At 43.1% G+C, this 25,705-nt stretch overlaps 1 protein-coding gene across 2 annotated transcripts; it reads left to right on the forward strand.

The window, feature by feature from the left end:
- On the forward strand, nt 1-25,605 carry znf292b (zinc finger protein 292b). 2 transcript variants are annotated; one of them, XM_064339918.1, is made up of 8 exons: nt 1-201; nt 11,886-12,040; nt 14,433-14,511; nt 15,016-15,151; nt 15,322-15,524; nt 16,485-16,621; nt 16,926-17,067; nt 17,289-25,605. In XM_064339918.1, exons 1-8 carry the CDS (start codon nt 40-42, stop codon nt 24,846-24,848), a joined length of 8,574 nt encoding a protein of 2,857 aa, XP_064195988.1. In that variant the 5' UTR covers nt 1-39; the 3' UTR covers nt 24,849-25,605. The 2 variants fall into 2 exon arrangements, with proteins under 2 accessions (XP_064195988.1, XP_064195989.1); XM_064339919.1 differs by lacking the exon at nt 1-201 and adding an exon at nt 419-685.
- The last annotated feature ends 100 nt before the right edge of the window (nt 25,606-25,705 follow it).

Consider the following 25,705-nt stretch of genomic DNA (forward strand, 5'->3'; position numbering starts at 1 on the left):
GTGGGGTTATGTGCGTACGCGGCGGAGTTGGGTGTGAAGATGGCGGACGAAGAGGCCGAGCAGGATCGCTGCGCACAGAGCGCAACCAGTGCAGCGATTGTGGCTCTTCGAGAGCGGCTGCAGGAATTAGCTACAGCTTTGAAGGACAGCCCGGATACTCCAGAGCAGTCCGCTTCTCAGTATTGCCAGGATTTCTGCCAGGTTAGTCTAAAAGCGCTGTTTGTGCATGCTGGCGATTCCAAAATAAACCTTGAGAGCGATGTCGTTAGCTAAATCAGACCAACTGCTGAGGAAGGGGCTGTCGGAGCAGGAGGGGGAGGCAGTCCTTTGTGTATGTGTACAGAAAGAAATAATGGTTGTTGCAAGCTTCATTATTAAAGCATTTGATCATTTAAGCTGAACTTTTGTGTTATTTCAGCAAATAAACGTTCGTCGCCTGGCATGCCATCGACGTGAATTTATTGAAATTGTGGCGCTTATGATTTCATCCACTGAAAAAGCAGACCACGGGTCGATTGTGATGTTCATCTCTCATTGTCATGTCAGACGTGCCCAGGACTGTCGCCGGCAGTGTCATAACATTCCGTCTTTATCGCTGCAGAAGAGTGACCGCGGGTGTGATGCTAAACCAGTGCTTATTCAACGCGAAAGTAGTGGTGGCTAGCCAAGTACGCAAGCTGGCAATGTAAGTTATTGAGTCTTTTCGGGACGGCAAGTTACACACCTTATGCGTGGAGTTCAGAAATGAACCTTCTTGTAACTTAGCTGACGTTAGCTTGCTGTATAGAAAAGGCTGTGTCCTAGGCCCCGTGCGTCTGCCATCACGATTTATGAGTGTGAATCTAGTTAGCTGGCTTGCTTAATGATATTATGGGGTCCAGTTTCTTTTCATTTGGGGTGGGAAGTCGTTGTAGAATGCTCGTGTTTTGTGCGTAACGTTGTGTTAGTTAGCATTATGATACAATTATGAACTCTGTTAACGTTAGCTGTGGATGGCTAGCTCGCTAATATTTATGGCTACGTCAATTTGCAGCAGCTGGTTGTATTTTATGTTTATTACAACATTAAGTTAGTTGATCAGATGACTAACGTTTATTGGTCGACATTTCATAGCTAGTGTGTAAAATAGCAACTATTTTTTTAGTTCGAGCAGTAACGTTAGCTAATTTCTTCGATGTCAACAAATTTCAACAACAATCCGCCCGAAGCGCGTGGCTGCTGCAAGTTAAGTGGAAAGGCTAGAAAACACTGTTTCAGTTGTTTTGGTTAATTTCTTTTGTTGGATTTCCTCTGTTTGTTAACTACGTATTATGCAGCACTCGACTGCTGAGCTCACAGTGACTGTCATTTGCAAGGCTTTCAACCACCTACCTCGATCGAGAATCTAACCTTACCACAAATGTTTAACTTGATTCTGTCATGTCACGGGCTGGTTTACTGACCCATATATTTCGAAGTCTCTTCAGTTCAATGTGCCAGTTACTGTTCGTTTGCTATCGAGCCCCATTGAATTACAGAATATATGATTCATTATGCTTTGTTAAATGAGCGCCTGGGGTGAAAACCAATCTGTCATTAGCTAACCTAACTCCAGCATCCATGTCCAGCCAGACCCTTAATCTCACAATCCACAATCCACTATGAAAAACATTTTTTAATTAATGGAATATTTATCTGATATTTATTGCGTGTCATTTTGTTCTACGTTTTAGACGTCTGAATTTGGAGTTACACTTGAAAATGAATGCATCATGAATGTAACATGACTATATACGTTAACATGTGAGATATTTTAAAGTGCTATCATAAAGAATCTCCAGGATAAGAGAAATGTCATAATGTGTACTGCATTTAAAGGATTTCATGTTGTCCTGTCTATGTCTTCTTTCTGTAAAATAGTCAATTTAATGTATTTAATTTGAGTTATGACGTTATGGAAACATCGAGCAGGAGTAATTTCGTTATTCAATTTTATAAAGAGAGGCGTACAACCGCAACTAATATGATGCAGAGTTTCCGTTTTCATGCTGTTGGTGCTATCCCTCTCTCTTTCTCTCTCTCTCTCTTGCTCTCCCTCTCTCTCTCTCTCTCTCGCTCTCTTGCTCTCCCTCTCTCTCTCTCTCTCTCTCTCTTTCTGTGTGTGTGCGTGAATAACAACACTTGATGTGTATCCTATGCAGCTGAAACTAGAAGTTTGAAGAAGGATTTCATAATCCTTGGAATACAAGTCTGAACTGCAAACGCATGAAAACGTTTTACTGGAAACCTAAAACTTGCATTGGCAGTTGATGTGGAAGAGCCTTCACTGTTATAAAGCCGTCGTGCTGTGGTTTCCTGTTCAGTTATAAAGCGAAACCAATCGAACTTTATGAGGAAGAAAAAGCGTTCATGATTTTTTAAGGCATGGCAGTTGGTTTTAGGTTTGCAAGCGACTCAATATTCTGCTGTCTGAAGGTCATAGTGGTTGAAGCTTTTTGTCAGCATAGTTTGGAATGCTGCATCAAAATGTGTTGTTTGATCTGATCCAAATTTTAAAAGTTAAACATTGACAGTCAAAGAATAAGCCTGGTCTGTAGTGTAAATACTTGTATTGTGTATTTAACATTTTACCACCCATAAAGAAAGAGTGGCATACATCTCCTGGTGAAAGTCGGGCAGTAGGACATGAGTTGTGTGCGATTCAGTTTTAGTGGAGCTTTGCCATACACATAACATCCCAGAAATTCAGACCTCATTTTGTTGGACCATAGAGTGTCACTGGAAATCTGTGCTGAAATTCTATGTGTTCAGAGCATGCCCATTCTTTAGGTAACGGAGCGTAGTCACCTTTGACACCAACATTTTGAAATGGCATTAGAAAATATAATAAATAATTTTAAATCTGAGAATCTGTGTGTGTTGGGGGTCTGACTGCATGTTGGCTGAGTACCATGGACTGGAAGCTGTTTGACACACAGCACAGTGACCACACTGAAGCTTTCGAGGGCCAGTAGCATCACTTTTAGTGATCACGTGACCTATAACCTTTGGCAGGCGTAGCATTTATTGATAAACCCAGATAATATACACTTGAAACTTGTCACGTTTAACCTTAAAAATTATTTTTTATTATTTATTTTTTTAAAACAAATATAGTAATTTATTTACTGATACTAGGGCAGCAAACAATGTTATGTCAAGGTTACTGAAGAATCATGGTATCAAATCACATGCAGCAGGAAGGTGCTGTTGTAAATCGATTCAGGACTTCCCCCGTATTGCCTCAGTAAACATCCAGCATAAACTGTTCATGGAATGTCTTGGATGTGGAAAATTAAGTAAGTTGCCTAGGAGAATGCTATCCACTAAATGACTAATACAGTGTTCAATGAAGCATGTTGATGTCACCACCCAATTGATTTTGTTTGCTCTACAGTGGAAATATGAGAAGATAAGCAGATTTGGCAATGAGTACAGAACAGTCCTTGGCTCATCATAATATCGAGGCACACCAGGGTTCATCTTTGCACGTAAATGCATTGCATTGGGGGGCAGTATATTTCACATTCTCTGACTGTCATTGCTAGATTTTTTTAAAAAGGACATTTTATAAAGTGTTGCACTTTTCACTTTCCTTTCATGTGAAGGGAGGGAGCTATTTAAGTGCGGTAAAACAATGTAAACACACACTCCACAGACAGTGATGTGTTTTATTTAACCGGATTACGGTTAACATTTCAACCTGCAGTTCTTCATCAGAACATGTCGATGGCCTACAGGTCAGCCTTTTAGGTACAGAGAAACGCCAGGTTTAAAAACAAATTCCCACAGTCTCATAGAACATTGAATACCATAAAAGTGTTGCAGACTGTAGTTGCATAGAAACACAGAAATTCCTATTGGAGCGCATTACATTCCATCAGCATTTGAATGGCTCTCAATGCGATAAAAGAAGCAAATGTGAAAGCAGAGTGAATTCAAATTCTAGCCCTCTCCCAGAGTGGTGGATTTACAAATGAATTCCGTTACAAACTCATTACTGTTTGTTCACACCCTTCAGGTAGATGGCGTGAAAAACATTAGGAACAAACTTTTGAGATTTGAGAAATACAGGGTTAAGCTTATATATGCAGTTATTCATAATTTAATAGTAAGATTTTGTTTGCATACTTTGGACTGATGTTTATTGTACTGTTGAACAGTTGTTTTAAAAAAGACTTATTTTGCATAAAATATATATATAATTGCACAGTAATTTGGCAAACTAGCATAGCTCCTGACATTTAGACATTCACTGTATGAAGGTCAGGATTATGATATGACCCTTATTAAAACAAGAGTATGCCTCCCAAAAAAGGTTTGCTATGTTTCTTTTGTATTTGTATTTGAGTTTTGCCTGTATCATTTTATGACAAATAAACAAAATATGATGTAATTATTTGTAAATCTTTAGGTAGCGAGCTGTTCACTTGGGAAGATATGCACAATAAGTGAGCTATCACTTTGTTATGAACCTAAACGGGCCAAAATTATTCGGTTTCACGTTGGTTAGTCTTAAATATTAAGTCAAATATTTAAGACTAAGCAACATGAAACCAAATAATTTTGGCCCGTTTAGTTTCATAACAAAGCGATGGCTCACTTGGTGATAGAATTCCAATACCGTATGCGAAAGCACTCTCTTTAACCCATCATCTTGTTATTGTAGTAGCAGCTTTCTCTACATGCCATATGGCTGCTGTGTTTCTTTTCTTCACCTGTCCAGCCTCCATTTAGCTTTTTAACAGAATAGAATCCCTCCCGATTATAGCTGTGTCTTTGACTTCATCTGTCACCCCACCCCCCTTGTTGCCCTCACTGACTTCCTCTCCTGCACAACCTCCCGGCAGGTTTTGGTTGCCGTTGTGCCATATGGCAACTTCCAAACTGCAAAGAATCTTATCAGTACCCTCTAAGGTCACAGGTATATTCCACTGTTTTCTCATGGCAAGGCATATTTCACCCACATACGCCTTACCATTGCCAAAATAGAGCAATGGAGCACACTTAGAAACCGGTCAGGGCTACCATGCGGCCTGGCGGACTGAGGAAGGAGCGGTTTCAGGGAGGGGGGTCCTCTCTCAGTGTGGGGCTTTTCCTGTGAGAGGAGTGGAGGTGATTGGAGCCAGATGTTTCCATTAAAGGCAGTTTCTAGTCCAGTTCGTTCTGTTCAGTCCCCGGCAGTTTCTTTCAGGTACCTCCGTGTTAACAGAGCCAAATGGTGTCCATGTGTGTGCACAGGCCTCCTTCTCTAGGAAACGGATAAACAGAACATTTTTGATTAATTCCAAGATGAATATAAGCAAAATGTTAGGGCCCGTGATCAGTCTTGAGAGGTTGAATGGAATTGGCTTGATTGCGAACTCTAAACGGGCAGGGCTCAAACTTCATTTTGACAAGGGAGAACTCTGGAAAACTGAAGTGACAAGGCCACTTCCCAAGCCTCTGTTTTTTTTTTGTTTATGGATGTGACGGATTTGCTTATTCTCCTCCGTTTGCCGTTTAGCGCCGGTTGAGCTAGCGTGCCCGTGAGTGAATGTCTGGCTGGAGGCAGCAGGCGTCCTTGGTAGCTGCACGTGAGAAAACAAGGACGGGGAGCAGGGAGGGCCGAACTAGGGAGTCCACGTAGCTACCGAGCTCTTTTCCTTTCACAGCTGCTGCAGGTAATGCTAAAGGTCACATTTTCCACATGAAATGTATATAGCTCGTTTTTGCCAGAAATAACCGCGGGGCAGGCAAATAGGCTGACTGTTCAGGTAACGCAAGTCAGAACAGCCCTGTTGTATTTTTGGGGAAAGGGGGACTAAGGTTTGCCATTTGCAGTTTAAAACTCTCACGCGTTACAAGTTACACCCTTATTTCACAACGCCGTTAAAGGGCTGCTAATTAAATAATTTGTGTTTTGTTCAGCTGGAGTCAGTCAGTGCGGTGTCCCTAATGAGAGGCTCCGGGCTCCACTGCTCTGAGAAGGGAACGGGCGCTGTTTACAACACCCCCGCCGCTCCTTCTCTCCCTCCGGCTCCGCGGCGCATCGCAGGGCTCCCGCCGTCGCTGCAAAAAACGAGTGACCCTCCCCCCACTCCCAACACCGCCCCTCTCCTCCTCCGCCCCCGCACCCGCCCACGCCGCGCGGTCGAGATGCTGCGCCGTCTGAAGACATTTGAGACGCGCTGCTGCTTTCAGTCGCGGCACGTAGGGCCATGAATATGCATGACCCGACGCCGCTGCTCGGCCGCCCCCCGGCCCGGACACCTTCCCCCCGCCAGCTGTCTGTGGGCTCCTTTTGTCTTCCAACTTCTAATTAGATTAAAAGATAAGGGGGGGCGCGGAGGGTGGGACTGACGGACGACACGAGCTGTTCCCGCGACATTCGGTGTGTTTCGACAGCCTTCCTCCCCTGCTTGATATCGCACCATCACATCCTCGGTTGTCAGACAAAGGGAAAATCCACGCCTCGCACCAAGGCCTCTCTCAATAGCCTAATTCTCTTCCTTTTGTGTGGCCACAGGCAGCTTATTTCAATCCCTGTAACCTTAAGTCATATTGTAACAGCCAGTGTTTTGTGTGCAGAGCCTGTCTAATGGGAGCTAGCAAAATTCATTTCTTATGTGAATACTTGGCTTTGCATCGTTAAGCGCTACAGGGTACCTTGAATATTGGATTTCAGTGAAGCTGCTATTAGTAAGATGGAGGGCACTTTGCGCTGGATTAGTATCACGTTGTTATGGTGGGGTTTATAAAAATGTTATATTGGAATAAACAGGCGATGTCATTTCTACTAATACAGGTGAGGTTATATAGAAATACTTATGTGAAGCATCAGTGATTGGTGTTGATGTTTTGAAGCCCAGAAGATAATTGGGGACTTTAGAAAAGAGACACTTGTCAAGGACAACCACAATTGTGCTGCCCGGTTGGGGTCACCTGACTCTGTTGTCAGCAGCTGGGTCTTCAAAGAGCCCGAGGCCTCCATCACAGCCAGACTAAGACCCCCGTCACCGTCCAAATTCAGTCACAGAACGGAGCGTGCGATAGGCTCGCTCTTCGCTGGGCTCAATTTGACCTTTGACATTCATGTCAGCGAAGCAGCTGTGATATGTGATACCGCATTTACATTAGTTAATCTGGCTGCGCTGACATACTGAAAATAAATGTCTTGAGTGTGTGTGAGAGAGAGACAGAGGTAGAGTGAAAGAGGTGTTTTTATGGCTGCCGTAAGCTGTGTTTCTTCGATTTTCCCGAGACAGTTCGGCTAATAGGTAGGGCCTGGCCGCGCTGTTCGGAGGGACGTGTCTGTATGAATTTTTGTGCTGTGCTGTTTTTTTTTTTTTTTTTTTACATTGGTCAGATAATGTTGTGCACTAACCAGAAAGCAGAATGAAAGGGAGAAAGGAGTGTGGAGCACCTGCAGAGAGCGAGATCACAGCAGAGCATCAGACTGAGAGCGACGGTGAAGGTGAAGCAAAGGGGGAGAGAAAATGGATCTTGCATTTGCTACGCGGCGATGACACTGGAGATTTATGTCTGGCGTGAAGCGAACGGAGAACCTGTTAGTCTGATGGCTTTTCCATTCATTTGCTCACGAAGGTGTCACGACAGCTTCTTTCTCTCAATGGCTTTCCATTTTATCATTGTGTTTATATATAAAAACATGTATGCACATAAACATACATAAATAAACTCAGTGGCCACTTTATTAGGTTCACCTATCTAGTTTTAGGAAGGACCCTCTTTTGCCTCCAGAACAGTCCGAATTCTTCGAGGCATGGATTCAACAATGTGCTGGAAACGTTTCTAAGGCTCCATGCTGACTTGATAACATCACATAGTTCTTGCAGATTTTCCTGCCACACATTCATGCTGTGAGCCTCACATTCCCCCTCATCCCAAAGGTGCTCTACTGGATTGAGACCTGACGACCTTTGAGTAAACTGAAGTCTCTGTCATGTTTGTGGGACCAGCTTCAGATGATGCGTACCTTGTGACATGGCGCATTAGCCTGCTGGAAGTGTCCATTTGCAAAAGGGTAGTCTGGCCGTAAGGTAGTCTGGTCAGAAACAGTGCTTAGGTAGGCCGTGTCATTCAGATGATGTGCAGTTGGTATTAAGGGGCCTAATGTGGTCCAAGAAAGCATTCCCCTCACCATTACACCACCTCAGGCCTGCATCATTGACACCGGGCAGGATGGATCCATGGATTCATGCTGCTTACACTAAATTCTGACCCTAATATCTGCATGTTGCAGCAGCAATCAACATATGTCAGACCCACGGTAGCCCTGAACCTGGCATGATCTTCTGCTGCTGTAGCCCTTCCGCTTCAAGGTTTGACGAGTTGTGCGTTCAGAGATACCCATCTGCACACCACTGTTGTAAACGGCTGTTATTTGAGCATTTGTAGCCTTTCTGTTATCTAGAATAAGTTTGCCCATTCTCCTGTGACTTTTCTCATTAACACGGTGTTTTCGCTCAAAGAATTGCCGTTCAGTGGATTTTCTTTTGTTTATCGCACCGTTCCCTGTAAACTGTAGAGATTGTAGTGCGTGAAAAATCCCAGGAGGGCCGCTGTTTCTGAGATGTTGCAACCCCCCTGTATGGCACCAACAGTCATGGTCAGAGTCACTCGGATCACACATCTTGCCCATTTCTGATGTTTGGTTGAACAGCTAAACCTCTTCACCGGTGTCTGCATGCTTTATACATTGAGTAGAAGCCATATGATTCACTGTCTGGAGGAGCAGCTAGTTGCGTTACAAGCAAACGTGTGTACGCACACACACATGTACGTACATACATACACATATGTACATACACACATTTTTAAATATTTTATTTCAGTCTTTACAGCCATGCCTTCAGGTTGATGTAATTAACAGGATAGGCATCAGAAACTATTTCCTGTGCTGCGTAGTGCCTGGTGTTGGTTGGCAAGCGTTAGCGTGGAGCTAAAGGGTTTTGGTTAGCAGCATGGGAAGCTGGATCAGCTCCTGCAGGCAGAGCCGCGCGGATGGAGCCGTCTCAAGTCGGTTCAGGTCACCTCCCTGCAGTTTCCTCCCACAGGCAAGTCTGGGATGCGTCAGATGAAAGTCCCCTTTATGAAATTCTCTCAGCTCAAGCCTGCAACCAGACTTGTTTACATATTTCAGCGTGTGTAAAGGGTTGAGTCAAAGGTAATGGTGTGAGGAATTTAAATAGCATGCGACAGTAAAGGATACAAAGCATAGAGTTGGCCCCTGCTCAGAATGAGTGTTAGAACGTTATGTTGCTGTTGGAGTCCTAGTGCAGGTAAGTATCATGATGTTTTTGGACTGTCTGGAAGCTGAAGCTCATTGAAACATCTTTTTGTTTTTTGTTTACCCTAATGAATGATAGTTTCTTAGAAGTTTCTAAAGAGGAAGAGTGATGCTGCTCTGGCATGGCTCCACAATGACTTGTTCAAGTATTCTGGGGGGGAAACAAACCATGTTCAGACGCTTCCCTTTTGTTTTACCTCAAGTGACTTCCTGTTTGGGTCACAGGGGTCACACATGCAGCGTTCTCTAAGGACCTTTAGGGGGAGCTCCTGCTGAAGTAAACTCCAGATGACCTCCCATCCCAACTAGTCTGAGCTCTGCCAAGGCTTTGGTCATTTGAAGTGCCTTTAATGCATCCAACAATGGGGCCGTTGACTGCGCCTGCAACAAGCAGGGCTTTGCCAGCTTGGGCTGAGTGGAAGGATCCAAGGGTCGTTGTGCACATGCCTTGAGATATACATGCTGCAGTAAGATTAAACGAAATGTTATTTTGAAGCAATAATTTGAATAAGAAAATAATAACAGGATAAAAATAAGCCTACTTTCTTTCCTTAGCATGACAAGCAGGTCGTTCGTGCAAGTTTAAATCTGGAAGTATGAGTTGAACTATCAGATTTTTTGTTTTGCTAGTGTACGATTTGAAATTCTTTTTCAAACATCAGAATGGGTTCTAATGCAAGAGCCAGCCAGCAGGCTGTTTAAAGTCCGTTTGATGTGGAATTTTGCTGATTCTTTGAGTTGTGTGGACAAGCCCTAACTGCATTGCTATCCCAGCCTTTTAAAAACCATCATAAAACACCAGACATCTTGTATTGTGTGCATGAAAAGCTGGAAAATGGCTTTCTGTCAAACACCTTGCAAGTGATTCTGTTTATAATTTCTCCCGAGTACATCAAGAGCATTCCCCCAAAGCGCCTTGACTGAGACGAGGAGAGTTATAATTAATGATGTTCATTGATTAGGTTTGCTAATCTTTGGTAATAGGAACTATTCTACTCTCATATGAAACTGACCAAGTAAAACAAATCAAAGCTTCAGTGGGCTGGAAAATCAAATAATTATTTGGCAGGGAGTTCATTTTTTGGTTTTGTAGTCCTTTTCAAAAATGCTTGTCATTAATGACAAATTGCTTGGCCATCTAGCTAGACAGCCAGATGAATAGACTTCAGCTAAATGGCTGCTAATGAATGTAGCAGGTTAGTAGCCAGGCATCTAGCAAATGAGCTGCAGAAGCATGGAGCAAATATTCATATATCAGTCCAAATACTGTACTGCTTTTCAAAAAAGTACTCCCTCCGCCCTTACTAAACTTCACATATTTCTCATGTCTCAAAAAATATTCTTGCAAATAGGCTCTTTGAAGTCCACAGTATTGAATGTTCTGCCATCTTGGATTTCCTCGAAAGATTGTTGTGCGAATATGGCACTTAGAATGGATTTTCTTTCTTTGGAAATTTTTTGTTAAAAATCATCATAAATGAATCAAAATCTCATGAAAGGCACAAGGAATCCATTACCCAGTACCCAACTGAATTCCTGGGAGATGGCTTACGCCAATATTTTTTTTTTACTTTTGTAGTTTCCCTCCATCAGTAGAGAGATCGGGCATGTCAATATGATGCTCGAACTGTGAGCTTTTAAATTATTTATTGTACTACGTCATTTGCCTGAGGCTTGCTTGGACTGTGTCAAATGAAATATCAAATTTTATTTATATATCAGATTTTACAAAGAAACGGTGGCAATACACGTCACAGTGCCTCCTGGCCTAAACCCCAAAAAAGCTAGGTCACAGCCATTGTCATTGTGTCATTGTTTATGATATCTGTGAAATGTTGATATCCTGCTTTTCGGAAATTGTATTAGCCTATATTGCCAAATCGGAAGACTGGTTTTTCCAAGCACTGCAGAATTTTCAAATGGTTTTATTTATGACATGCAAAAATGAATAAGGCCATTTTGGTACGAAGTACAACCAGAATTTGTGTGTCAACAATAAAGATTGAATATTGTCATTATTGATAACACTAGCTCCTATTTATGCTCTGTATTTTTTAATAGATTTATTTTGTTTGCGCTCCGACTGAGAAGGGGAGATTATTCATCAGTTTTTGTGCCTCCTGTCGTCGAATGTGCAAAGGCACCGGCCGCCGGTCGTCCCCACATCTGTTACCGTTAAATCTCCAGTTTCTCATAATGCACTCAGCAGGACACCACAGCTGAAGCGAATCCATACATATGAGCAGCGAAGCCTTTCGGGTGTTGTGCTGCTCAGGTTACGGGAAAACCAGGGGATGAGCTCATTTCCAATGTGAGATCATTACATCGCAAAAATGGCATTTCATTTAAGTGGAGGGGGACGATTATCCCTTATAGCACACCCCGTTAGCCCCTCTGTGAAAATGACTCGTGCCTGGCCGAAAGTGGGGCTTTCGAATAACCTCTGTTTATTGGGGTTTAACTGCTGTACTGGAGAGGCAGAGCTGTGATGTCGTTTTCAGGGGCTCTTGCTTTTTGTTATTGATGACAGTGTCATATTTCTCTCTCTCTCTCTCCCTCTCTCTCTCTCGCTCAGACACTAGTGGAGTATGCTGGCCGGTGGAGGATTGAGCAGGAGCCTCTGCCTCTGGTTGAAGTGTACACAGTGGCCCTGCTCAGCTACGCACGTGCCGCACCCTCCCTTTCCCCACAGTGTGAAAACGTATCCCTTGTACTTGAACGGCTGACTCTGTGAGTATTCGCTGGCTTTGCCTCTCTCTCTGTCCGCTTCCGCAACTTCCCTTAAGTTCACGTTAATGTTTCTGAATATAAATTTTTACCCACGAAATGCGGTACAGAAGAAACAATACTTTAAAACCATGGCCACATTGTGAGCAAGAAGAACAATTATAAACGTGATTATACGTTTGATGGTCACACCACAAAATGTCATTCAGCACACCTGGCTTGAAATTTGTGCAGATTTCTTCAAAAGAAGAACCAAGCAATGCAACTAAGGTAATGGAGAGAGTATATAGAGATAGGTCATGCTCCCATCATACCTATTACCAGCCATTATATGTAGCCTAAGCCCCATGTATTTTACTATTTTACCCAGCATTGCTCCAGAAATGCTGCATTAGGTGGAAACTTTTCAACCATTATTGTAGATACATTGAGGAGGGAAGAACAATACCATTAGACATATAAATCCATCCCCCAGTAATATTAACATTCTGTGAAATGAAATATGCACGATAAATGCATTAGTGGGTAAAAGTTATTTTGTATCAGCAAAACAGTCAGACCACTATATGAATGAATGTATCATGTAATCAAATTGGAATGCTGCCCCTCCTAATGGACGAAATACATTACCCCATCAGTAAACCTTCATATACACAAAAACCATAAAATGCATTTTGTTTTTCAATGCTTCAAAAGTCGATGCGGTCTCTCATAAACGTTTCTCTCTTAATGCCCTCCCCTCCCTACATCACCACTGGTTAGCGAACTTGCCTAAACCCAGTGACTAGCTAAGTGGCAGCTAAAATAGGTTTGACATAAATATCTTTTAGGTTTATTGCACAGTTGAGAGTGTGCATTCTGGCACATTATTTAGCCCCTCAGCTCTCCCTACAGATTTGAGTGCCATGAACCCTGGACAAATGATCCACAATTATATCGGCTGGACACCATCTTGAGCATTTTGGGTTTGCATCATTTGCATTCACTTTGAGGCTCAGTGATATATTTGTTGCCCGAGCTCTCATCCCAGCAAGCAATATTGCAGACAGCCCCAAGGTCCATTTGATATCTAAACCCTCTGTCTCAGGGGTTGAGGCCCTTGGAAATAACTTTCTATTCCGGCGCAGTATAGGTCTTTTACTCTCTGGGTCACCCTGAGCTAACACTCCCACCAAATCCACATTTGTGGCATCTACGTGCACTAAATACATATTATCAATGTCTGGAGTACCAGGGATTTACAAAGAAGTGCTTTTAGTTTTTGTTAAAACTTCTGCTTCTGTAGTCCAGTTAAACTTCAATGACCTTGTCTTCCTAATGAGGTCAGTCAACGGAGTGGTGGTTGTCGAGAAATTGGAATGAGACCAGAAAACTGGAAAACATAGTATGATAGCCAACACTTCTCATTTTATATTGATTGCTTTCCCTGGGCTACGGCTGCATGATACAAAGCCTTTATTCTGTGAATACAGACCAAATTTGGACAGAAGTTGTGCCATTCTTGTTTGCTTTTAATTCCTCTGCCTGGGTAAATTTCTACCCTTTGCATAGTTTGCATGACAAATATACAACAGAAACTGAATTTGGACGGTTATTGGGCGGATATTGCACCCACACCTTTACTAAAGGAGCCTGCACTTGAAGATGTCCTCATTCGGGTGACATAGTGTCATTGGCAACCCTTCCATCGTCAAGCCAGGTTGAGTCAAAAGTTTGTCCTGAAAGCCTCAGGCCCATCGATGTACCTTTTCTCAATTCAGACAATAGTTTTCAAACTGTCAGCAGCGGCAGCAGTTAATCAATGCTCCTGAGTCAATTGCCCACCGTTTCTGAGCAGCTTGGAAATCCTGAGATCCACTGCCTCCATTGCCCTTCCCCCCTCACCCCAGTCTCTTTCTCCTTTTACATTGATCCACCTGAACGATACACCACAATCCACATTCATTGATTTTCTCTGAATGCCCCGGGAGCAGCAGTCGGTGTGTGTGTGTGTGGGGGGGGCGGGGCTGGGCGGGGGGTGTGTGAGATGTGTGTGATGTGTGACGGTCAAGGCAGATCGTCGATGAGTTCAAGGAGTCCTATACGTTTGCGCTAATGGAAGATACAAAAGTGTACTCTGCAGCCTCTGACTGTGGTTTTATGAAACCCACAATTGCCCTTTTGTTTTTGATCGTGCATGAGTGCTGGCTATTTCACTCATTTGCATGATTAGAAGCACTCAAAATATTACTGGTTAATTTTTGTTGATAGTACACTTTTTCTTTTTAACTAATACCATATTTCTGAAATATTTGTTGACATGCTGCTGCTGTCTAATCAGTAGCTGCGGAAGCAGTTTGCTTATATTGTGAAAGCTCTGCTAACGCTCTGATGGCAACGTCTTGTTTCAATACAGGAGTTGTGTGGAGCTGCTGCTGTCGTTACCTGAGAATGTCCCAGTTGCATTGTGGGAGCAGTTCCAGTCGTCTGTGCAGGTGGGTGTTATTTCTGATTGCCTGGAGGTTTTGGTCAGTTTTATGGCCCAAAACCAAATAAGGAGCCATTCAGCAATTATGTTTTGAAGAAATTCATCACTAGCATAAGTATATTTGACAGGAATCTTGGTACCTGTCATGCTTATGTATTTGTTTTCTTTATCCACATGTTTTTCTGGTGATATGAGTCAGTTTTAACACTAAATTAGTCCACCAAAAAATGAAATGGTGTGCTCATCAGGAAGGTGATTCTTTTACATTATGTGGGAAAATGTGGCATACGTTCACCGGCAGACTGTTTTTTAAGGAGAATAATAGAAATATTGCTGGCGAATCTTGTCTGAGCCTTGAATCAAGACTTCCACTTGAGGTCGATTTTCTGACGTTCAACCAATTTCAGCAGCGGTCTCCACAGGCCAGCGGGCTGGTGAAACTAAATATACCTGTAGAAAACCTTGATATTGTTGATAAAGTGCCTTTACTGACCGCCTCTATTCTACACAGGCAGCCCATGGTTTGCTGCAGGAGAATGGGATCTCTCAGCTGCAGATGCTGTACGCTGTGGCACAGGAGGAAAGTGTGTGGAGCCATTCCGTACTGCATGGCATCTTCTCCAAGGAAACGCCTGAAACGGAAAAGGGTGGGCATGAGATATTGTTTTATCTTTTTACTAGCTAAGTGATGTTGACCAAATTGGTGTGGAAAAAAGAAATATGGGGGAGTGGGGGGGATATTTTGTAAGTATTAAAATTGAACTATTTGCTATTTGTTGGAGTGTTCTGACGAATGTTCATGTGTCCACCTTTTCAGTTCACGAGTTCCTGGCACTGGAAGGACCAGTTCTCCTGGAAATGCGAATCAAGCACCTTATTAAAGAGAACCAGCTCGAGAAGGCTGCCCTGTTGGCAAAGGCATGCTCAGAATACCCTGGTTTTGAAGGAAAAGGCCACTTTAAACAGACGTACCTGGTCTGTCTGTGTGCGACAGTGGCCCAGGAGCCTCTGATGCAGGAGGTGGGTGAATCCACATTGAGATGAAGGCTTACTGGGCACTTGAGATGGTCTTTGAACTGTTCATGGATCAGTTCTCTTTTTGTTGTTGAGCGAATTATAAGGCTACATTAAAGGATTCGTTTTGAAGAATCGGGACCATTAAATGTATGGATGACACAGCTCTTATGTTTTGATTATTCCATTATAGTCTGTTATTCAGAAACAAGCCCAGACATGCTATTGCTGAAGTAGGTTTAAACCTTAAAAGCATAAAGCCTTAAGTCTAACAACTTTGGTGGGGTGGGGGGGGGCCTTTGTAATGTCTCCCTCAGATGTAAACCAGCTACTTTAAAAAGTGTTCCCAAAAATCATAATGTACTTTTCCACCAGAGGGCAGGCTAAAACACTAATACAAATGTTGTACCATAGCACTTTTCAGTGTCAGATATATAATTGCCTGCCTACTCATGTGAACACTGTCACGGCCTTTATTCAGTTGACATTTGCACATAACTTTGACTTACACGTGAATTGACTTTCGTCTTCACAAAATCTGTTTGGCAAGATAGTTTTAGTGATTTCTGAACTCCGCAAGCTGTTAATTGTTTGGCAAAGTTATGGACAAATGTCAATCGAATTCCAGCCAATGTCTTTTTAGAGATTGGTAGTAAAATTGCATTGAGGTTGGTTTGTACTTACATGTATCATACTGTTCCAGCCACAAGTGAAATTCAAGCTTTAGCCAATACTGCTGGAAAGACGACCCTACTCTCTCAGTGTAGCAGAGATGCAAGGTCTGGTTACGGCACTGACAAAGCTGAAGTCTGTGTTTAGCAGAGAGTCAGATATCAGGCAGTCATTAAGATATCTGTGGGAGGGCTGAGTTTTAATGTGTTTCTGCATGTCTCATTACGGCATTGATTCTGACTGTGCTTTTGAATCTTATTTTATTGTGAGTATCATCTTGCCATTCCAATGCAGATCTCCAAAGTGGACTGTAGAGATGCCCTGGAAATGATCTGCAACCTGGAGTCAGACGGGGATGAGAAAGGGGCCCTCTGCCTGTGCTCCGCATTTCTAACGCGGCAGCTTCTCCAAGGAGACATGTACTGCGCCTGGTGAGTCAGCTCTCAAGAACAAGTACTCTACGTGCCGTGAGTCACTCTGTTTTCCAAACAGCGTCCCTTATTGTGACTGTTTCGGGATTAGCATCTGTCGATCTCCGTAAAAGACTGGTTTTAATGGAGGCTTTTGGCCTCTAGCTCCAAAAGCTAATTTACCACAAATGCATCTGTCTGACCTGCATTTCACACTTTCTTGCGTGCTCTTCACTTTGAATGTCATAGTAGCTCCCTAAGCTGTAATCTTGAGTAGTGTTTCCCACTGTTTGTCCTAATGAAAGCTGACTGTGTTCCTTTCCAGGGAGCTCACGCTGTTTTGGAGCAAGTTGCTGAAGCGGTTAGAGTCATCGGTGCAGGCATTCCTGGACAGATGTCGACAAATGTCGTCGCTTTCTAAAACAGTCTACCACATCCTTTTCCTCATCAAGGTCATCCAGTCCGAGGTGAATCTCTCTTTAATGGCGGCCATTTGCATGCAAGCAAACACATTATCTATGTGTCAGTGCATTGTAGCCAAAGTAAAGTGAAGCTCCTACAGAGTTGTAAGTAATTAACTGTTCTCTGAAAAGTCTGACAGACGATTGGCTGCATTGTGCCAAAATAATTTTGTGTGATGTATTTGTTCAAAGGAATGTTTATTGACTAAGTGTTATGTATTTTGCAGATGGAAGATGTAGGCCTGCCTGTGTGCATTGAGTTGTGCATAAGAGCATTGCAAATGGAATCAGACGACAGTGTAAACACCAAAGCCACCATTTGCAAAACCATCTTGTGCTTGTTGCCTTCTGATCTGGAAGTAAAGCGGGCTTGTCAGTTGACTGAGTTCCTTCTGGAGCCCACAGTGGATTCATACTATGCTGTGGAAACGCTCTATAATGAGCCTGACCAGAAGCTTGAAGAAGAGAGCCTACCTGTACCCAATTCTCTGCGCTGTGAGCTATTGCTGGTGTTTAAGACGCAATGGCCGTTTGACCCTGAGTTCTGGGACTGGAAGACCCTGAAGAGGCATTGCCTAGCTCTGATGGGGGAGGAGGCATCCATTGTGTCATCCATTGATGAGCTCAATGACAGTGAGAACCCAGAAGCAGCTGAGGAGGAGGAGCTGATCAAAGGAAATGACGTGTACAAAGACCAGGCAGAATCCTTCTGGGACACTACAGTTGAGCTCAATGAAATAGAAGATGAGAGGAAGAAAAAGAGAGAGATCAAGAAACTAAGGGAAAAGGGGTTCATATCAGCCAGGTTTAGGAACTGGCAGGCCTACATGCAGTACTGTGTTTTATGTGATAAAGAGTTCCTTGGTCACAGGATTGTTAGGCATGCACAGACACATGTCAAAGATGGGATCTACAGCTGTCCAATATGCGCTGAAACTTTTGACTTGAAAGATGTGTTGGTACCACATGTGGCTTTACATGTAAAGCAGTCGTGCAAAGAACGGCTTGCTGCCATGAAAACAAGTAAGAAGTTGGCTAATTCAAAAACCGCTGTTCCCAATTCTGCCACCGATAAAATTGTTGAAAGGCAGAAGCCTAAGATGAAAGATGGACCTAATTCTGACATTGTTCTAGATCATGACATCGGTGGTAGTTCTGAGACTTTCACCGCTAAGAATGACCTCTCTCTTCTCAAGGTAGAAAATGCAGATGAATACACATGCCCTGTCGTCAACTGTCGAAAGGGTTTCAAGTACTACAGGAACCTGATAGCCCATGTGAAGGCACACAGAAATAATGATGAGGCTACGCGTTTTCTGGAAATGCAGAGCAAAAAGGTAGTTTGTCAGTATTGCCGTCGACAATTTGTTAGTGTTACCCACCTCAATGACCACCTGCAAGTCCACTGTGGCGTCAGACCATACATTTGCATACAGCTGAACTGTAAGGCCAGCTTTCTTTCCAATGCCGAGCTTCTTGTTCACAGAAAGGAGCATGCCGTGTTTAAGGCCAAATGCATGTTTCCAAACTGTGGGAAGATTTTCCATGAAGCCTATATGCTGTATGATCATGAAGCGCAGCACTACAATACCTATACCTGCAAAGTTCTCAGCTGTGGTAAATTATTCCATACTCAGTCTGAACTGGATCTACATCAGGAAGAACATGTTTCAAAACCAGAGGAACCCATCACCTCTGAGGGCCAAACTCCATTGGTAGTTAAGACTGAATCTCCATCTAGGTGTCATATGGAACCAAACCACTCTGCCTTTTTGGCCTCAGAATTGCTTGATAATCATTCTTTTCATCTACAAGATGTAGTTGAACAGAGTACATCAAGCTCAGCAGATGACACTCCCTCACACCTTCCAGGACATGTTAAAGTGAAACATTCAGTTGAGAGCATGCTGAACTCAGCTCAGGGTCACATGCAGGAGTTTGAGCACAACATGGCTTTCAAGACTGAGCTTCCAGATGACATGGAGCAAGCATTCCCTTTGTCGTGCCCTGATGGTACCGGTGTGCTGTCTTCTATGAACACCCATTCATCTGACTCAATTCAACCGGAGTTGGGGACTTCATCTGTGTCCTCTCTTCTGCATGACCCAAGGAATGCAGTTGCCCACCCATGTGTCATACAAGGCACTCCTCCATCATCATGCCCAAGCATGTTGCAGGGCCAGGCCCAGTTAATGTTTCCGCATGATCATAATCATTTGCCTAAAGATGTAAATCCTGAAAGAAACATAGGTAGCCCTGAATGCAGAGGGACAGTGCCTGCACAACATCCAGGCTCATTTCTGCAGACTCACCAAACTCCTAACCAGACCCCACTCCATATGTCAGCTATGATGGCTGGGATTCCTCCTTGTGTCACCCCTCAGGCAGTTCTTCCACAGACCACTCCTCTTACAGTGGAGCTGACTGGGACAGCCAATACAGTTTCACAGTCTCCATGCAACAGCAATCCTGCACCACCTGAAGGTGGAAAGGAGAGACACAATTGTGCATTTGAAACATGCACTAGAAACTACAGCTCATACAGGAGTGTCACTAAGCACATGAAAGCAGCACATTCTGAGTTTTATGTACAATGGAAATTAGCCAAGAAGAACAATAAAGTCCTCAAGCCCAGTACACCGATTGTGTCAACTGGAATGAAGCTCAATTCAGTCATACAATCACAAGATAATAGTAGAAGCAGTGGCCCTGTCCCCGTAGTGCAGACACCAAACTTAGCCAGCCAGTCTCTGCTGTACTCAACAGGGGTCACAAACCCTACTGTTTCAAATCAGTCATTTTCCACACATTCTGCTGCTGTCACAAGTCAGACTTTAACTAATCAAATGGAAAACATATTAAATCCAATATTGCTGTCACAGTTGGGAGGTTCTCCAAATCAAACCAGTTCAGTGCAGGCACAAATTGGGCCTAGTTTGCCATGGACTGCACAGCCTGGGAACAATCCAGATCTTTCCCAGCAGACTGGTTGCTCTTCCCATGTGATGCCCTCGCACATGCAAGGTCTTTCCAATCAACCTTTTTCTTCCCATTTGAACACGTCCACTACTGGACAAAGAGCAGATACGCAGCATAGTGACATCGGTGGTCAGCCTGCATTACAAAATCAACGCATCGAGTCCACTGATCCCTTCCAGCAGTCACACATAGACAACAACTCGAGACTTTCAGAACCGATGTCAGGAGAACATTTGCGTCCCTCCTGTGTTTCAGATTTCACTGCAAACATCAGCTCAGGGGCACCACCTCAAATGGACATTACAAACAGAGGGTTTGGGCACATTGAATCATCCAGTCAGATCATTGCGTCGAATATGGATGGACTAGCTAACTCACTGTTAACATCGGCTATGGATAACATACCCCATCCCGTGTTGCCTTCTTACTTGGATAGTCTGAAGGACCCAGTCTTACCAGATCAGCTTGAAAATTCTGCAAATTCTTTGTTCCAGTCCCAAAATCAAAATAGTTCATTTTCAAATTTCAGTAACATGCAGTCAGGTTATCCCTCCCAAGCAAATTCCAATTTGCAGCCAAGAACAGATTCTGGCCTTCCTGAAAATATGAACACATCAAGAATGGATGCCATAAATCCAACAGTTACAAGAACGAAACGTAACAAAAGAGCAAAGTGGCCTGCTATCATTAAAGATGGAAAGTTCATCTGCTGCAGATGTTTTAGAGAATTCCCAAGCCCCAAATCACTTGGTGGTCATTTGTCAAAGCGTTCTCACTGCAAAGCCTTTGATGAAACTGACCTGACCGCAGATTTGCCAACATCATTTCTTGATCTTCTCAATTCACCACACGTCTTGAATGCTCAGCAGCAACCAGTAGCTTCTAATTTCAACCCTAACACAGTTATTAAAGAACACCCTGGTCAGTCTCTAGGTAGTTGCCCATTAGAACCTCGGTTCTTTCCTAATGTTACTTTTCCTCAAGCTAATGGCTCAACTTACACAAATGATGGTGAAGAAAATGGTGAGGTTCTGAAGCAAGTCCTGGACAATCCAACTATTCCAAATCTCTTTGAGGCCTCTGGAATTCCACAACAATCTTTCCAGAATCCTTGTAGTTCATATTCAACAGACAGTTGTTTGCCAGAAAGCACAGTTATACAACACACTGGAAATATCCCAATTAAGACAGAGAGTGAACCCCACAGGGAGGATTTCATCAAGTCCAGCTTTGATTGTAATGATTTTTCTGATCCTCTTCTTTCCCAAATTTTGGCAGAAAACAACTCTGCAGTTTCATTGAATAGTCTGCCTACAGACCATCTAAATCAAATACTTAGAGCTGAAACTCTGATGAAAATGAGGGAACAGAAAGGCAATGAAGAAGAACCCCAGACAGGTGGACTTTCAAATGACGGCCTTCTGGCTGCAATGGCCAGTCTGGCACAAAATCTTATGACAAATCCTTTGCTGCAGATCACCTCGCCTGACCCTCAGAAACCTCCACAGATGCCAAGGAGCCCACAGAGTGATTCCTTGATGAAGTCCGAGAAAAATGTAAAGAAGAAATTGCGTGAGCAAATTTTAGCTGGAGACATCTGCAGACGAGGCAATTTGTTTCAGGCAACCAGTGCTGATGCAAATGCTACTCTGAAGACCCTTGATTTACAGGAAACCCTCGTCGGTGTCCACAAAACTTTAAGTGGCAGTCAGAGTTCTGAGCCCTGCAAGGTGATTCAGATGCCCTCTAATGGTGAGAAAGTACCTGACCTAAACAGCAGCATAACTACATCTGTGCCCCCTCCTCAGAGTGATGGGGTGTTGACAATGCCCAGTTCCTCACAGCCTCCTGAAACATCTGTTTCTGGGGGCACTGTGACAAATGATCCTGATCCAGGAGCAGATTTGTTACCCACAGATGAAGATAAAAAGATCCTTGAAATTCAAATAGCATTGGAGAAGCTTGATTTAAGCATGGAGATGACTGAGGACACTCAAGTGGTGAATAATTATTCAGTCAGTAATTCCACTAGCAGTGATGTGGTCTCAAATAATGTTGAATCAGTGGTGCCGAATACCAGCATTGCGAATGACGTGCAGGTTGTTGACGATTTTGTGAAGCCATTTGCATGTGAAAATGAAGGCTGCAATTACAGGGCCATGACAAAAGATGCACTTTTCAAACACCTTCTCAAAACACATAATTACTCAGATGAAATGATTGTTGAAATCAAGAAAAACCATGGAAAGTTTGCGCCCTTTCGCTGTCAGATGTGTAGCAAGACTTTCACCAGAAACTCGAATCTTAGAGCACACTGTCAAACAGTCCACAGCTTGTCCCATGAGGAGATGGTCAAGCTGAAAATAAAACGTCAGTATAACAAAAAAACGGAGAAGGTTGAGTTGGAAGTGAGCAATCACAAAGTCAGTGGAGTGACTAATCCCACATGTGTTCCAAATGCCAACACATCAAACCCTGCTGCAGTGAGCGAGAGTTTAATGCAGCAGTACGTGTCTGCAGACGGGAGACATGAGCAATTAAATTTGGCCTCGGTGCAAAATGCTGTTTATGGACAGGAATGGATCAAACAAGAGTATCATTCATCAGCTTACGAGCAGACTTCCACCAGCCTTGCTGTTCCAGATTTATCTCAAGACAACAGTCTCTCAGCTGACCTGTCAATGCAGCAAACCCAAGGAATATCCATCAATAATTTTTCGACAGGTGGGCAAGCTCTACCGGCAGTGGCTATGACTGGATACCACATGCAGGGTCAATCCACAGTGTATGCTCCTGCTACTGAACAGTCTTCACATGGACAGCATGCATCGGTGCCATCCATGCCCAGTCAGTGCCTAGCAGTGCCACAAAGTGGAGGATTCTTGCCTGCTGTAAGCACACCTTTAACACAGGTTTCAACAGGGCTCTCTCAAGCAGATCCAGTCCAGGCTGGGACACTCTCTCCAGATAAAACTAAGAAGCCTAAAGTCTGTAAGCCAAGAATTACAAAACCTAAAGTTGAAAAATCTGATGGTGAAAGCCCTAAAAAACCTAACCAAAAAAGGCCAATAGCTAAGACTAGTGAGGCAGATGAGGGTTTTAGCCCCTACAGGCCATACCGCTGTGTCCACCAGGGATGCACTGCTGCTTTTACCATCCAGCATAATTTAATTCTCCATTACAGAGCTGTTCATCAGTCTGCCTTGCCTAAATTTGAAGAGAATGCTGAAGCAGAAGAAGAAAACGAACAGGATAATCAGCAGGAGAATGTCAAAGCGGAGCATGACACCAAGTCAAGTGAGGTGACCCAGGTGAATGAATTTAGATGTCAGGTCAAGGACTGCTCCAGGATATTCCAGATGGTGACAAGCCTGTTACAGCATTATCTTCAGCTGCACAAATTCACCTTGGATAAAGCAGGCACTCTGATGTCCACCATCAACCTGGGGAGATTCCCATGTGATCAGCCAGACTGCCCTGCATTCTTCACTGCTTTTTGGAAGTACATTGGGCATATTGAAGATGATCACAAAGAGACAAAGGTGTCCAAGGTTGAACCCGTGGAAGGTCTGTACAGGTGCGAGGTTGATGGCTGTGACCGTGGTTATGCAACACGATCAAACCTTCTACGACACACCATGAAAAAGCACCAGGATCTTTATAAACTCCAACTCATGACGCAAAGGAAGAATCAGGAGAGAGAGAAACTGTGTTCCAAGAAGTCTCAGCTTGGTACTGTTAAGAATACCAATGGAAAAGAGAACATGCAGGACAACAAAAAAACTGTTCAAAAGGGAAATGACAAAAAGAAAAGTGATGAAGAAAAAAGTAACCACTGGACAAAGTATGGAAAGCCCTCTTTGAAATCCAAGGAGGAAGCCTCAGCGATGTGTACCAAGAAGTTCCCCTTGCAATACCCCTGCATGATAAAGGGTTGTGAGTCTGTAGTGAGTTCAGAGCGGAACATACTGAGGCACTACATCAGACATGGACTCTCTGAGCGATACCTGGAGGAGCAGAGGAGCCACTTCATATTCTGCAAGAAGTTATCACGTTCCTGGTACAGAGATCGGTCTTACAGGAGCGAGGATTCAGAAAAGTCGGAGGAGAGTTCATCGGATTCGTCAGAGAATGAAGACATGGACGACATGGACCCTAGAGGAAGCGAGACTGAGAGTTCAAAGCCCACCTCTGGGAGGGAGGAGCCGGAGTTGTCTGATGCCAAGCAGTCCACTGACGAAAGCTCGGAATCCAAATCTATAGCTTCAATAGTTGTCAAGCGGAAAAGAGGGCGGCCGAGGAAGATGAACCATGATGAGCCAGTGGCTCATAGGCGGGCAGAGAGATTGAGGGTTACAAGGAGCAACCCAGTCAACTATGTTGGTAATGGGGCAGACTCCATCACCACCTGCAGCACTACCCCAACACAAGAAAAGCAACCCGATCAAAACATGGCACTGAACTCATTTAAACCCATGGGATTTGAGGTGTCCTTCCTGAAGTTCTTGGAGGAATCAACACAGTCCACACGACCACGAAAGAGGCAAACCAGTGATGACATCTCAGGCGAGATAGCACTGAAACGGCAGCATACCATTCAACTGAAAAACGCCACTGTCTTGTGTAAAAGGTCAGATGCATACATACAGCCAAGAGATTACCCAAATCGTATAGACTTCAGAAATCCACAAAAAATAACATCTTTGAGGAATGTCAAGATCGTGGTGGATCAGACCTTTTCAAAGGTTACTGATCGTTTGCTAAAGCAGCTTCAGGAAATGCGACCTATAGTGATACTGCAAAAGTAGACCGTACAAATGAGCGTTAACTGACTGGCTGAATGTCTCCATTTTCAAAGCATAGTACTCAGGATTAGAACATGAACCTGCTGCTGACTGGTGTCCAGAATCAAAAATGCATTTTAATTGAATATTTTCCAACACTAAGCAACAGTCATTTGTTAGTTATAAAGTGGACTACAGTAAAATTTTAATTTTTTTTAAATATTAAGATTATAAAATGTATTGGTTTTAAAGTTTGGGTAAAACATTTATTTGGCTCTTTTATGGAAGAACCTGTACAGTTAAACTGATCTTTTATAGTAACTATGTAATGTGTAGGAAATCAATACTGTAAAGCATGTTTGTATTTATGAAGCTTCTCATCAAATTAAGTTGCCTTTGCAAAATGAAAACTTAAATTTAGAAAATGACATAAGTCATTAAATTTATATATCCCCATGGGACTTATTTTGCAACAAAACGGTTCTGTTAGCAATTGGACATAGTGTTGTGTATAGTTTGTGATTTGTTGTCCTTGTAAACCTTACTCTTTGTAAATTTTAAAAAACTGTAGATAATTGTGTATATACAGTATTCGTTCTTTAAAGTAACTACTACCACCAGCGGTCTGTAAGTCAATCCATTTAAACCATGTTTTATTACAGCTTGCACTACGTATCTGTGTGTTTTCTTCACATTGAAATTTTTAGTATATTTTCCAGTGTCTTTTTATATGTTTACATACATTTACCCAAACGGAATATAAAACAGTATTTAAAATAACTTAAAATAATTATAAATCTGATTTTTTTTATTTGTTTTTTTTTTGTGTGTGTGTGTGCCTTTCACTGCTGCCAGAAAATATTTAATTAGGATTTTTGACC

The sequence above is a fragment of the Anguilla rostrata genome, chromosome 6, assembly GCF_018555375.3.
Source record: "Anguilla rostrata isolate EN2019 chromosome 6, ASM1855537v3, whole genome shotgun sequence".
In the NCBI taxonomy this organism is placed as follows: Eukaryota; Metazoa; Chordata; class Actinopteri; order Anguilliformes; family Anguillidae; genus Anguilla; species Anguilla rostrata.